The sequence below is a fragment of the Phocoena sinus genome, chromosome 2 (genome assembly GCF_008692025.1).
Source record: "Phocoena sinus isolate mPhoSin1 chromosome 2, mPhoSin1.pri, whole genome shotgun sequence".
NCBI classification, from domain to species: domain Eukaryota; kingdom Metazoa; phylum Chordata; class Mammalia; order Artiodactyla; family Phocoenidae; genus Phocoena; species Phocoena sinus.
The window spans coordinates 69,622,434-69,637,762 of NC_045764.1; the positions used below are offsets into that span (position 1 = coordinate 69,622,434).

The 15,329-nt window shown below is 37.8% G+C and overlaps 1 protein-coding gene across 7 annotated transcripts in view; it reads left to right on the forward strand.

Annotated features, from left to right (window-relative positions):
• Positions 1-15,329, forward strand: part of DENND4A (DENN domain containing 4A) — a 137,607-nt gene that overhangs the window by 104,528 nt on the left and 17,750 nt on the right. For all 7 annotated transcript variants that reach the window (XM_032617651.1, XM_032617642.1, XM_032617668.1 and 4 more), the window contains 2 exons: positions 10,767-10,956; positions 14,984-15,078. In XM_032617651.1, the coding sequence (XP_032473542.1) occupies positions 10,767-10,956; positions 14,984-15,078 (285 nt within the window). The remainder of the gene's footprint in view (positions 1-10,766; positions 10,957-14,983; positions 15,079-15,329) is intronic.

Here is a 15,329-nt window from a genome sequence, read left to right on the forward strand (position 1 = left end):
TTGCCTTCAAAAATTACCAGCCAGGCATAGGATTTCTCTTTCCGGTTAGGATGGAGTACCTTGTGATACACCTGCATACCTCCCAAAGCAAAAAGCTAGATGAAATATGGAAGTATTTGTTTAAAGTCATCAGAGAACGGCTGAAACAACTAGAAAGTAGAGGGGCAAGATTCTAGAGAGAGGAGAATTGCAGAGATGAGCTGAAGTTTTATAGCTCCTTTTCCTTGAGGGCATTTGCTTACTCTGAGCACAGAGCAAGAGGTTGCAAATCCAGGCTTTGCCTTATCAGAGGACTGTGGAGCGGTGAGGGGGCAGCAGGACTTTTGGGATCTTGTAGAGCTGGAGAGACAAAATAGAGACTGGAGGGTCTTCAGATACACAAGTTTTTTCCTTCAGGACATTTTCCAAATACTGATACTGCAAGAAACAGGAGTCTGAAAACATAAGCAGAAAGTCTCTGATAAATAAGAGTTCTCAGCAGTTTCATGGTGCTGGGAATACAATAGCTTAGTTCATAAGCTGCTGGGAGCTGGGGAAAGTGAGGGCAGGGAAGCTTTGGTGTACACACCAGGCCCTTAGTTCAAATTCCTGCAGAGCTATGCCTTAGGAGCATTGGCAAAACAGAGGTAGACTGAACCTGACCAAAACTGCAACCTAGGCTGGACTCAGTCTGTGATTAGATTAAACTAATCAGCCTTTACTCTAACAAGGAAAAAGTGTGTCCTTTCCAGAGGACCAGAACATCAACTGGACTCTTTACGGTTTTTTATATATAATTTTTTGTATTCTATTATTGAATTAAAAATAGCTATACTGAGGGACTTCCTTGGCGATCCAGTGGTTAAGACTCCGCACTCCCAGTGCAGGCGGCCCGGGTTCCATCCCTGGTCAGGGAACTAGATCCTGCGTGCCTCAACTAAGAGCCTGCAGGCTGCAACTAAAGATCCCGCACACCACAACTAAAGATCCCACACACTACAGCGAAGATCCCACGTGCTGCAACTAAGACCAGTGCCGCCAAAATAAATAAATATTTAAAAAAAAAAAAAAAAGCTGTACTGAGAGACAAGGACCATAACTAAAAACAAAAGAAAAACAGATGGAGGAAACAGACCTTCAGGTGATCTAAATATTTGAATTAGCGAGATACTTTGAAGTAATTAAGATATGTCCAAGAAAATAGAGAAAAGGGTGAGAAAAAAAAAGCTAGAAACATGCAAAATTTCACCAGGTAATTATCTTTTGAAAAGAACCAGTGTAAGTTCTAGAACTGAAAAAGATGCGAAATTAAGAAAGCAGTAGTTAGATTTAACAGCAGACAAAAAAAACAGGAGAAGAAAGATTAGTAAACTAGTTGGGAAGTTAGTAGAAAAATATCCACAGTGAAGTACAGACAGGGAAAAAACATTGGAAAATACAGGAAAAAATGTGGGGTTTAGTGAAAATGCCTAACATTGATGTAATTTAGTTCCAGAAGAAGAAGAAAAAAAGGGGTAGAAGGAACATTTAAAAAGCTAATTGCTAAGAATTTTCCAAAAAGTGATTAAAGATGTCACTCACATATTTAGAAGATCTACAAATGTCAAGCAGAATAAATGCAAAACAAAAAAACACCCTATACTTAGGCATCTTATGTTAAAATAGATGAAAATGAAATACAAAGAGAAAATCCGAAAAGGAGCCAAAGAGAGAGGTATTACCTTCAAAAGAGCAGCAGTAAGAAAGCTGACAGTTGTCTTTTGAATAGAAAATTTGATGTCAAAAGACACTGGAAAGACATCTTTAGAGTACTGAAAGAAAAATGACTGCCAACCTGTTTTTTCTGTACCCAGCAAAAATACTCTTTAAAAATTTGGGTGAGAGCTTTAGTTCCACTGTGGGTAACATAAGGCTACTAAAGCCTGTCCCTCCCACTGATTTACAACTAAAAACTCCAAACAAATACAAAAAAAAAACTATCTAAAGATTCTGAAAAATAAAAGCAGCAGATTATGGGGAAATTTTTCCCATTTTCTTTCTCATACATTTTTGCTCCAAGAGCAGGTCCCAGTCACAGTGTGGCATGGCATCCCTGGCAGCTAAAACTTCAAGTGAATCCCCATATTTCCTGGACAGAGGAACCAGAGAAGGGAGTCTCTGTGGGCTGGAGAGTATGAGGGGAATCTGTGAAAGAAGGATTCCTAATTCTGTGCATGGCCCACACAAGTCTGAGCCTCACCCTTGAGCTACACATACATGGGATAGATGCAGACCAGCATGGACAAGGCTTAGAGAATTAAACTGGGGATTAAATCACCACCTACAAAAATCAAAACACAAATTACAATCTGAACATAACTTAGTTGACTGCCTGCTAATACAATAGCTCAACATTCTCCAAGAGATTATAAAAGTACCCAGACTACACAGCATAACATTCATGGTGTCCAAAATAAAATCCAAAATTACTTGAACCAGGAAAATGTGACTAATTCTCAAGGGAAAGACAACCCTGAGATAACCCCGATGTTGGAATTATCAGACGGAAACTTCAAAGCAGCTATTATAACTAGATTCCCTGAAGTAAAGAAAAAACACATTTCAAATAAGAAAAGAAAGGAACTCTTAACCAGAAAAATTAATTATTTGTCAAAAAATTTTATCATAAAAAATACACTCTGAAATAAACTCATTGGATGGGTTCAATATCAGAATGGAGATGACAAAGGAGAGCCATTGAACTTAAAGATTGAGTAACAGAAATTATGCTGTTGGAAGAACAGAGAGAGACTTTATAAAAATGAACAGAGCCTCAGAGACTTGTGGGACAATATCAAAATGTATAACATAAAATTGGGATTCCAAAAATTGGAGAAAGAGATTATGGTAGGAAAAATATTTGAAGAAATAATGGATAAAATTTCCCAAATTTAGTAAAAGATTTAGATTTGCAGATACTCAGTAAACTATAGACAGGATAAACTCAAAGAAAACAACACCTGTATATACATAAAAGCAAACTGTTTAATAACCAAAGATATCCATTTCTAATAAGAAAATAACTGCTAGAAAAAAAAAAACAAGAATAGTATCTTGAATGCTACTAAACAAAAATGACATATTACCTACAGAGGAATAAGGATTTGAATGGCAACTTGTTTTCATCATAATCTGTGGAGGGAAGAATACAGTGGAACAACACTTTTAACCTGTTGAAGAAAAGGCCTGTCAACTCAGAATTCCATATCCAGTGAAAATATTCTTTAGGGGGTGAAGGTGAAATAAAAACATTTTCGGATAAAGGAAAAGAATTCATGACTAGCAGACCTGCTGTATAAAATACGCTGAAGGAAGTTCTTCAGGCTGAAGAAAAATTATACCACAAAGAAACCTGGGTCTTTGGAAATGAAGAAAGAGTAAAATAGATGGTAAATATCTGGTTAATATGAAGACCCCCTTCTTTTTTTTAATACAGCAGGTTTCTTATAGTCATCCATTTATACACACCAGTGTATACATGGCAATCCCAATCTCCCAATTCATCCCACTCCCAGCCGCTTTCCTGCCTTGGTGTCCATAACGTTTGTTCTCTACATCTGTCTCTCAATTTCTCCCTGCAAACCAGTTCATCTGTACCATTTTCTAGGTTCCACATATATACGTTCATGTACGATATTTGTTTTTCTCTTTCTGACTTACTTCACTTTGTATGACAGACTGTAGGTCCATCCACCTCATTACAAATAGCTCAATTTCGTTTCTTTTTATGGCTGAGTAATATTCCATTGTATATATGTGCCACATCTTCTTTATCCAGTCATCCGATGATGGACACTTAGGTTGTTTCAATCTCCGGGCTATTGTAAATAGAGCTGCAATGAACATTGTGGTACATGACTCTTTGAATTTTGGTTTTCTCAGGGTATATGCCCAGTAGTGGGATTGCTGGGTCATATGGTAATTCTATTTGTAGTTTTTTAAGGAACCTCCATACTGTTCTCCATAGTGGCTGAACCAGTTCACATTCCCACCAGCAGTGCAAGAGGGTTCCCTTTTCTCCACACCCTCTCCAGCATCTGTTGTTTGTAGATTTTCTGATGATGCCCATTCTGACTGGTGTGAGGTGATACCTCATTGTAGTTTTGATTTGCATTTCTCTAATAATTAGTGATGTTGAGCAGCTTTTGATGTGCTTCTTGGCCATCTATATGTCTTCTTTGGAGAAATGTCTATTTAGGTCTTCTGCCCATTTTTGGATTGGTTTGTTTGTTTTTTTAATATTGAGCTGCATGAGCTGTTTATATATTTTAGAGATCAATCCTTTGTCCCTTGATTCATTTGCAGATATTTTCTCCCATTCTGAGGGTTGTCTTTTCATTTTGTTTATGGTTTCCTTTGCTGTGCAAAAGCTTTTAAGTTTCATTAGGGTCCCATTTGTTTATTTTTGTTTTTATTTCCATTACTCTAGGAGGTGGATCAAAAAAGATCTTGCTGTGATTTATGTCAGAGTGTTCTTCCTATGTTTTCCTCTAAGAGTTTTATAGTGTCTGATCTTACATTTAGGTCTCTAATCTATTTTGAGTTTATATTTGTGTATGGTGTTAGGGAGTGTTCTAATTTCATTTTTTTTTTTTTTTTTTTTTTTTGCGGTACGTGGGCTTCTCACTGTTGTGGCCTCTCCTGTTGCGGAGCACAGGCTCTGGACGCGCAGGCTTAGTGGCCATGGCTCACGGGCCTAGTCGCTCCGCAGCATGTGGGATCTTCCTGGACCGGGGCACAAACCCGTGTCTGCTGCATCGCCAGGCGGACTCTAAACCACTGCACCATCAGGGAAGCCCTAATTTCACTCTTTTAAATATAGCTGTCCAGTTTTCCCAACACCACTTATTGAAGACACTGTCTTTTCTCCATTTTATATCCTTGCCTCCTTTGTCATAGATTAGTTGACCATAGGTGTGTGGGTTGATCCATATTTCTGTTTTTGTGCCAGTACCATATTGTCTTGATGACTGTAGCTTTGTATTATAGTCTGAAGTCAGTCAGTCTGATTCCTCCATCTTCCCTTTTTGCCCTCAAGACTGCTTTGGCTGTTCGGGGTCTTTTGTGTCTCCATACGAATTTTAAGATTTTTTGTTCTAGTTCTGTAAAAAATGCCATTGGTAATTTGATAGGGATTGCACTGAATCTGTAGATTGCTTTAGGTTGTATAGTCATTTTCACAATATTGATTCTTCCAATCCAAGAACATGGTATATCTCTCCATCTGTTGGTATCATCTTTAATTTCTTCCATCAGTATCTTACAGTTTTCTGCATACAGGTCTTTGGTCTCCCTAGGTAGGTTTATTCCTAGATATTTTATTCTTTTTGTTGCAGTGGTAAATGGGAGTGTCTCCTTAACTTCTCTTTCAGATTTTTCATCATTAATATATAGGAATGCAAGAGATTTCTGTGCATTAATTTTGTATCCTGAAACTTTACCAAATTCATTGATTAGCTCTAGTAGTTTCCTGGTGGCATCTTTAGGATTCTCTATGTAAGTATCATGTCATCTGCAAACAGTGACAGTTTTACTTCTTCTTTTCCAATTTGTATTCCTTTTATTTCTTTTTCTTCTCTGATTGCCGTGGCTAGGACTTCCAAAACTATGTTGAATAATAATGGTGAGAGTGGACATCCTTGTCTTGTTCCTGATCTTAGAGGAAATGCTTTCAGTTTTTCACCATGGAGAATGACGCTTGCTGTGGGTTTGTCGTATATGGCCTTTATTATGCTGAGGTAGGTTCCCTCTATGCCCACTTTCTGGAGGGTTTTTTCATCAAGCGGTGTTGAATTTTGTCAAAAGCTTTTTCTGCATCTATTGAGATGATCATATGGTTTTTATTCTTCAATCTGTTAATGGTGTATCACATTGATTGATTTCCGTATACTGAAGAATACTTGCATCCCTGGGATAAATCCCACTTGATCATGGTGTATGATCCTTTTAATGTGTTGTTGGATTCTGTTTGCTAGTATTTTGTTGAGGATTTTTGCATCTATATTCATCAGTGATATTGTTCTGTAATTTTCTGTTTTTGTAGTGTCTTTGTCTGGTTTTGGTATGGGTGATGGTGGCCTCATAGAATGAGTTTGGGAGTGTTCCTTCCTCTGCAATTTTTTGGAAGAGTTTGAGAAGGATGGGTGTTAGCTCTTCTCTAAATGTTTGATAGAATTCACTTGTGAAGCCATCTGGTCCTGGACTTTTGTTTGTTGGAAGATTTTTAATCATAGTTTCAATTTCATTACTTGTGATTGGTCTGTTCATATTTTCTGTTTCTTCCTGGTTCAGTCTTGGAAGGTTATACCTTTCTAAGAATTTGTCCATTTCTTCCAGGTTGTGCATATTATTGGCATAGAGTCGCTTGTAGTAGTTTCTTAGGATGCTTTGTATTTCTGCGGTGTCCGTTGTAACTTCTCCTTTTTCATTTCTAATTTTATTGATTTGAATCCTCTCCTTCTTTTTCTTGATGAGTCTGGCTAATGGTTTATCAATTTTGTTTATCTTCTCAGAGAACCAGCTTTTAGTTTTATTGATCTTTGTTATTGTTTTCTTTGTTTCTATTTCATTTATTTCTGACCTGATCTTTATGATTTCTTTCCTTCTGCTAACTTTGACTTTTCTTTGTTCTTCCTTCTCTAGTTCCTTTAGGTGTAAGGTTAGATTGTTTATTTGAGATTTTTCTTGAGGTACGCTTGTACAGGTATAAACTTCCCTCTTAGAACTGCTTTTGCTGCATCACATAGGTTTTTGGATCATCATGTTTTCATTGGCATTTGTCTCTCGGTATTTTTTGATTTCCTCTTTGATTTCTTCAGTGATCTCTTGGTTATTTAGTAACGTATTGTTTAGCCTCCATGTGTTTGTGTTTTTTACGTTTTATTCCCTGTAATTCATTTCTAATCTCATAGCGTCGTGGTCAGAAAAGATGCTTGATATGATTTCAGTTTTCTTAAATTTACTGAGGCTTGATTTGTGACCCAAGTTATGATTCATCCTGGAGAATGTTCTGTTTGCCCTTGAGAAGAAAGTGTAATCTGCTGTTTTTGGATGGAATGTCCTATAAATATCAATTAAATCTGTCTGGTCTATTGTGTCATTTAAAGATTCTGTTTCCTTATTAATTTTCTGTTTGGATGATCTGTCGATTGGTGTAAGTGAGGCGTTAAAGTCCCCCACTATTATTGTGTTACTGTCAATTTCCTCTTTTATAGCTGTTATCAGTTGCCTTATGTATTGAGGTGCTCCTATGTTGTGTGCATATATATTTATAATTGTTACATCTTTTTCTTGGATTGATCCCTTGATCATTACATAGTGTCCTTCCTTGTCTCTTGTAACATTCTTTATTTTAAAGTCTATTTTATCTGATATGAGTATAGCTACTCCAGCTTTCTTTTGATTTCCATTTGCATGGAATATCTTTTTCCATCCCCTCACTTTCAGTCTGTATGTGTCCCTAGGGCTGAAGTGGGTCTCTTGTGTAGAGCATATATATGGGTCTTGTTTTTGTATCCATTCAGCGAGCCTGTGTCTTTTGGTTGGAGCATTTAATCCATTCACGTTTAAGGTAATTATTGATAATGTATGTTCCTATGACCATTTTCTTAATTGTTTTGGGTTTGTTTTTGTAGGTCCTTTTCTTCTCTTGTGTTTCCCACTTAGAGAAGTTCCTTTAGCATTTGTCGTAGAGCTGGTTTGGTGGTGCTGAATTCTCTTAGCTTTTTCTTGTTTGTAAAGCTTTTGATTTCTCTGTTGAATCTGAATGAGATCCTTGCTGGGTAGAGTAATCTTGGTTGTAGGTTCTTCCCTTTCATCACTTTAAGTATATCATGCCACTCCCTTCTGGCTTGTAGAGTTTCTGCTGAGAAATCAGCTGTTAACCTTATGGGAGTTCCCTTGTATATTATTTGTCATTTTTCCCTTGCTGCTTTCAGTAATTTTTCTTTGTCTTTAATTTTTGCCAATTTGATTACTATGTGTCTTGGCGTGTTTCTCCTTGGGTTTATCCTGTATGGGACTCTCTGAGCTTCGTGGACTTGGGTGGCTATTTCCTTTCCCATGTTAGGGAAGTTTTCGAATATAATCTCTTCAGGTATTTTCTTGGGTCCTTTCTCTCTCTCTTCTCTTTCTGGGACCCCTATAATGTGAATGTTGTTGCGTTTAATGTTGTCCCAGAGGTCCCTTAGTCTGTCTTCATTTCTTTTCATTCTTTTTTTCTTTATTCTGTTCCGCAGCAGTGAATTTCACCATCTTGTCTTCCAGGTCACTTATCCATTCTTCTGCCTTAGTTATTCTGCTATTGATTCCTTCTAGTGTAGTTTTTGTTTCAGTTATTGTATGGTTCATCTCTGTTTGTTCTTTAATTCTTCTAGGTCTTTGTTAAACATTTCTTGCATCTTCTCGATCTTTGCCTCCATTCTTTTTCCGATATCCTGGATCATCCTATCATTATTCTGAATTCTTTTTCTGGAAGGTTGCCTATCTCCACCTCATTTAGTTGTTTTTCTGGGGTTTTATCTTGTTCCTTCATCTGGTACATAGCCCTCTGCCTTTTCATCTTGTCTATCTTTCTGTGAATGTGGTTTTTGTTCCACAGGCCGCAGGATTGTAGTTTTTCTTGGCTTCAGCTGTCTGCCCTCTGGTGGATGAGGCTATCTAAGAGGCTTGTGCAAGTTTCCTGATGGGAGGGACTGGTGGTGGGTAGAGCTGACTGTTGCTCTGGTGGGCAGAGCTCAGTAAAACTTTAATCCACTTGACTGTTGATGGGTGGGGCTGGGTTCCCTCCCTGTTGGTTCTTTGGCCTGAGGCAACCCAACACTGGAGCCTATCCAGTCTCTTTGGTGGTGCTAATCGCTGACTCTGGGAGGGCTCACGCCAAGGAGTACTTCCCAGGACTTCTGCTGCCAGTGTCCTTGTCCTCATGGTGAGACAGAGCCACTCCCCACCTCTGCAGGAGCCCCTCCAACACTAGCAGGTAGGTCTGGTTCAGTCTCCCCTGGGGTCACTGCTCCTTCCCCTGGGTCCCGATGCACACACTACTTTGTGTGTGCCCTCCAAGAGTGGAGCCTCTTTCCCCAAGTCCTGTCGAAGTCCTGCAGTCAAATCTCACTAGCCTTCAACGTCTGATTCTCTAGGAATTCCTCCTCCCGTTGCTGGACCCCCAGGTTGGGAAGCCTGACGTGAGGCTCAGAACCTTCACTCCAGTGGGTGGACTTCTGTGGTATAAGTGTACTCCAGTTTGTGAGTCACCCACCCAGCAGTTATGGGATTTGACTTTATTGTGATTGTGCCCCTCCTGCCATCTCATTGTGGCTTCTGCTTTGTCTTTGGATGTGGGGTATCTTTTTTTGGTGATTTCCAGTGTCTTTCTGTCAGTGATTGTTCAGCCGTTAGTTGTGATTCCGGTGTTCTCGCAGGAGGGAGTGAGAGCCTGTCCTAGTCTGTCATCTTGAACCAATCTCTATAAGACCCCTTTTTCAAAACCTTTTTTTAAAAAATTTTTATTGAAGTATGGTTGATTTACAGTGTCGTGTTTCAGGTATACAGCACAGTGATTCAGCTATATATACATATATATCCTTTTTCAAAAAATTTATTTATTTTGGGCTGCATTGGGTCTTCATTGCTGCACGTGGGCTTTCTCTAGATGCAGCAAGTGGGGGCTACTCTTCTTATTGCGGTGGCTTCTCTTGTTGCAGAGCATGGGCTCTAGGCACACAGGCTTCAGTAGTTGTGGCTCTCGGGCTCTAGAGCGCAGGCTCAGTAGTTGTGGTGCATGGGCTTAGTTGCTTCACAGCATGTGGGATCATCCTGGACCAGGGCTTGAACCCACGTCCCCTGCATTGGCAGGCAGATTCTTAACCACTGCACCACCAGGGAAGTCCCTTAAAACCTTTTTAAATTCCTTAAAATACTTGCAGTTGGACAAAAGAAAACTTTGAACGTTATCTCATGGGATTTTCAGTATGTGTAGAGGTTTCATAGTGATTAAGAGACTCACCCTACTGACATTTGTTATCGGTGTATTATTATATATGAAGTGGTACAATACTAATTTTAAGTCAACTGGAAATGATTAGGTATATGTATTGCAATCCCTAGAGCACCCACTAAATAAAAAACACAATGAGATATAGCCGAAAAGCCAATAAAAATTTTCAAGTAATATTAAAAGTAACTCAGTAACACATACACACACACACCTATGTATTATCTGGGCAGTGGAATTACAGTTATTAAAAAAATTTTTTTCTTCATACAAAAGTTTATCAAAATTTCTTACATATTACTGGTGTAACCAGGAAAAAATACTTATACTTTGGTGTTCTCAAAATTGAAAACTAGAAATACATGTCTTTGAAACCTGGATTGTTATGGAAAAGAATAAAATGTAAACATAAATGAAATTAAAAGAGATTAAAATGTAATTTTCTAATGGTATCATCCTGGGCTGGGATTTGCAGGGAAGAAAATTAACAATAAACAAAGACTTAAAGTTAGCAGTTATCTAACTAACAGGTATCTGCTTTGATCTTACTAAGAAATGCTGTCTTTAAAATTGATCTCCAGCTCATGTTTGTCCAGTATGCCCTTGTAAAATTGGTTGGGGTTTTTTTTCCGCTAGAAGTTGTAATGTTAATTAACTGATCATCTGAGTAATTAGGCGTTTCCTCTGCCTTTGAAGTGAACTTTTAAATAACTAACTTTAAATATGAAGGAAATTAAGCTTATAATTATGTCCTTAGGATCAAAGTTCTGATCGTACCAGTCTTTCTTCAGTGGGAGCCCAGGATTCTGAATCTACCTCTTTAACAGATGAAGAGGTCTGCCACGAGTTGGAAGGAGCCACTTCTTGTCAGGAAAGCAGTGCCACTGCAGGGACTAAGGGAATTGATTTCAGCAGAACAAGCCTGGAAGGTTCTTCCTCCTTAGAAGGTTTGTCCAAACAGCTCGGTCATACTGCATTTGATTTGTGGTACCTTTACTTTTTCTCCTTTATGTTTAATTTTGTAAAAGATTTGCATGGCTCAAAACAATACAGAACCAAGGCACTTTCAGAGAAGTCTAGCTTCTTCCATCCTCATCCCTTCATCTTGGTTTGTTACTGTCCCTAGAGGTAGCCATTTTTATTCATTTTGATTTATCCTTTCATTGTTGCTTTTTTTAATGTGCTTTTTTTTTTAATGTGTTTTAAAAAGCATGTGTGTGTTTGTGTGTTCTTAATACCTCCTTGTCTTCTTACTCAAAAGGTAACATGCTATAAACACTTAACTGTTCCTTGCTTTTTTCACTTAACACTATATTCTGAAGAGCATTCCATATCATCACATAGTGTTGTCCCTCATTCATTTTTACAGTTGCATTGTTCATCATGTGTGGATGTATTGGTTTATTTTAACCACTTCCCTGTTGATGGACTTTAAGTTCTCAGTGTTTAACTGTTATAAATAATACTGTGATGCATATATGTCATATTATATTTTTGCCAGGGTATTTTTGGAAGATACTTCCAAGTTTTTCCTTGAAGTGATATTGCCAGGTTCCTTCCTCAGGGGTATACTATTTTGTATTCCCACAGGTAGTATATAAGAATACCTATTTTGGGCTTCCCTGTTGGCGCAGTGGTTGAGAGTCCACCTGCCGATGCAAGGGACACAGGTTCATGCCCCGGTCCGGGAAGATCCCACATGCCGCGGAGCGGCTGGGTCCGTGAGCCATGGCCGCTGAGTCTGCGCGTACGGAGCCTGTGCTCTGCAACGGGAGGGGCCACAGCAGTGAGAGGCCCGCATACCACAAAAAAAAAGAATACCTATTTCCCCACAGCCTTGTGAAGAAAATATGTTAGCACACTTTTCAGATTTTTGCCATCTGATAGGTGAAGAATATTTCAATTTAGTTTTCATTTTTCTTTATCTTATAAATTAAGTTGCATATCCATCTATGTGTTTAAGGACTATTTGTGTTTCTTTTTCTGTGAACTGCCCTTTGCCTACATTTCACTTTCACTTTTTGGTCCTCCCCACATTTTTTAAGTTTTAATAGCTCTTTTTTATGTTAGGGAATTAATCCTTTGTCTCTTGTATAAGTGGCAGATGCTTTTCCAAGTTTGTCAAGTTCAGGGATTTTTATTTTCCCCACATAAAACTTTAAAATTTTATGTCATCAAATTTATCAGTTTTCGCCCTATTGCTTCTGGATTTTGAGTTATTAGGAAAGATTTCCCCTTCCCTAGGCTCACCACTGTTTTCTTCTCATACTTCTGATTTCCTTTTTAACATTTTCTGGGGTCAGCAGACTTTTTCTATAAAGGACTATATTGTAAATAGTTTAGGTTTTGTGGGCCACATACATCTCTGTCACATATTCTTTTTTGTCTTTTTCTTTTTTTTAACAGTGCTTTAAAATGTTAAAATTATTCTGAGTTTGTGGTCATACAAAAATAGATTTGACCCCTGATTTAAATATTTAATCCATTTGAAAGTTATCCTGTTATATGATGTGAGGAATGAATGCATTATAATGTTTTTCAAATTTGCATCTTTGCTACTTTAAAAAGCTTTTGTTGTGGAAATAGTCAATCACAAAAGTAGAAGGAATAGCACAACGAGCTCCCACGTACCCTTCACACAACTTCAGCAACTATCAACAAAATGGCCAATCTTGTTTTATCTTTTCCGCCTCTCTTCTGCTGCCAACATTTTTTCCTTCCCCACTGGATTATTTTAAAGTAAATCCCAAACAATATATAATTTTATTCATAAATACTTCAACATGTATTGATATATCTAAAACATAAGGACTTTAATGTTATATCTTTGTAACTTTTTATTAAAGTTTATTTATTTAATACATTTATTATTTACTCTACGTTATACATGTAGTGTGTACATTTTTATGTATGTAAATACTGTACATTTCACAAATTGAGGACAACTGATTAACCAGTATCAGATTAAGAGGCAGAGCCTTGGGACTTCCCTGGTGGTCCAGTGGTTAAGACTCTTTGCTCCCAATGCAGGGGGACTGGGTTCGATCCCTGGTCAGGAAGCTAGATCCCACATGCCACAACTAAAGAGCCTCTATGCCGCAACGAAGCTCCTGCATAATGCAGCTAAGACCTGGTGCAGCCAAATAAATAAATAAATGTTTCCGGGGGTGGGGGAGAAAAGAAAGAAACAAGACATAAACAGCATCCAGAACCCCCTCTCATAACCACATCTACTCACCACTCCCTTCACAGATGAACATCATCTTCTAACACTGTATGTCAGCATGGCCATTTTTGAACATGTTATGGACTTCTGTGAAGCATTCATTTGTTTTCAAAACAAAATTGTCATATTATTATCATATTTTTTAATGTGACAATATTTATCATATATCTTATATAAAATATATAAATTTTCACAACTATCTTACGAAACTCTTTTTATAGGTGGTTTGTTCAAATTGAGACCCAAACAAGGTCCACTTGTTGCATTTGTTTGACATGTCTACTAACTCCCTCTCATCTTTGTTCCCTGTTTTTTCCCCCTTTCGTATATTCATGAAGAAATCAGGTGATTAGTTCCCAGCTTCTTATTTTTTTTTCTAACATGCCAGAACTGTTTATTGAGCTAAGTAAATAAGACTTACCTCACAACCTGATTCGTATTTGCTAAAAAGAATATTTATTCTGTGCTGTAGATTGATGAGATATAAGAGGTAGGCTGCCCACATAAATGACTGAATTAGTCAAGGCTGATAGGTAGCAATTTTGAACTAGCTTTAGCAGAGGGGGATTACAGAAGGTTATTGGGGGACCATCAGGAAAGAACTCTAGTTGCCACCATTTCTAATCATCTTCAAGGATGATGTGAAGCTTCAGCTCTCTCTCCACCTCTCTGCTTGTCTGTGTGGCAGAACCTAGGGCTAGAGGAAGCTCTAGAGCTATGTTTTTTTTCTCCCTTGTCATTTATATGCTGAAGCAATCAGATCATTAGTCTGGATTATGCATCCCCATGGTGGTGTTTAACATGTTTTCCTATCCTATTTCTTGGAGCTGGTAGTTTATACTGTTACTTTTTTTTAACCTTTATATTTATAAAAATACCATTGTTCGTTCATAAAATGTAGTAACTACTGGGAAAAAAAAAAGTATAGAAAATGTATTGATTACTTCCAGTTTTCCTAACTAGATATAGCCACTGTCAGCAATTGACTTGACCACAGAACTGCCCTTATTTTGTTGTCATTTTAATACCTGCTAATATCCCTTTGCTCTTAAGAATGTACTTGGAAACTCTTCCCTAGTGTTTAAAAGCAAGATTACTGTTCCAGATTTTAAAGATCCTTATAAGGCAGAGAGTTGCCAGCAATTCTTTTCATGATCTGAAATAAGATCAGCTATTTTATACTTTTTAGACCTTAGAACTAAACACTTTCTTTTATCTAAAGCATGTAAGAATAGAAACAGCAAAACAGGAATTACAAACAACTGGAATGCCTTCTAGTCTGTACAAAGTGCTTAATAAGTGAGTAATGAATTAAAGCACATTTCCTTAGGTGTACACAAAGGCATATGTTGAAAAACATTTTTCATTATTTATTTGCTTTTTCTTAAATTACCTTTATCATCTTAAATAGTTTTTTTTTTTTTTTTTTTTTTTGCGGTACGTGGGCCTCTTGCTGCTGTGGCCTCTCCCGTTGCGGAGCACAGGCTCCGGACGCGCAGGCCCAGCGGCCATGGCCCACGGGCCCAGCCGCTCCGCGGCACGTGGGATCCTCCCGGACCGGGGCACGAACCCGCGCCTCCCGCATCGGCAGGCAGACCCTCAACCACTGCGCCACCAGGGAAGCCCTCTTAAATAGTTTTAAATAAAACTGTTTGACATTTTACCAGAGAATTTATGAAAGTGAAAGATTCTCATATCCTTTCTGTTTATTTTAATGGTTTTGCTCTTTGTTTTTTAATAATGAACAGGATCCTTGTCCAAGTTTGCCTTACCTGGGAAGTCAGAAGTGGCATCTTCCTGCAACACGAGTAATACAAATATCTTCCAGAACTATGCAATGGAGGTACAATTTAATCAAAAGAACATCTTCATGTACTACTTAATAAAATTTACATTTCTTAAGTGCTGATAGTCTCTGGTAGAATGATAAAAAGTTAAATATATGGCATCTGAAAATTTCAGAATGTATATTGCTCCTGAATAAACTTAAAATATCTAGTATTTCAGATTATTGAAGTCATATGACTTCTTCTGTTTAGAAAAGTTCCATACTTCCTTTCATGTTTATCAACATACAAAAGCATTTTTATTTCC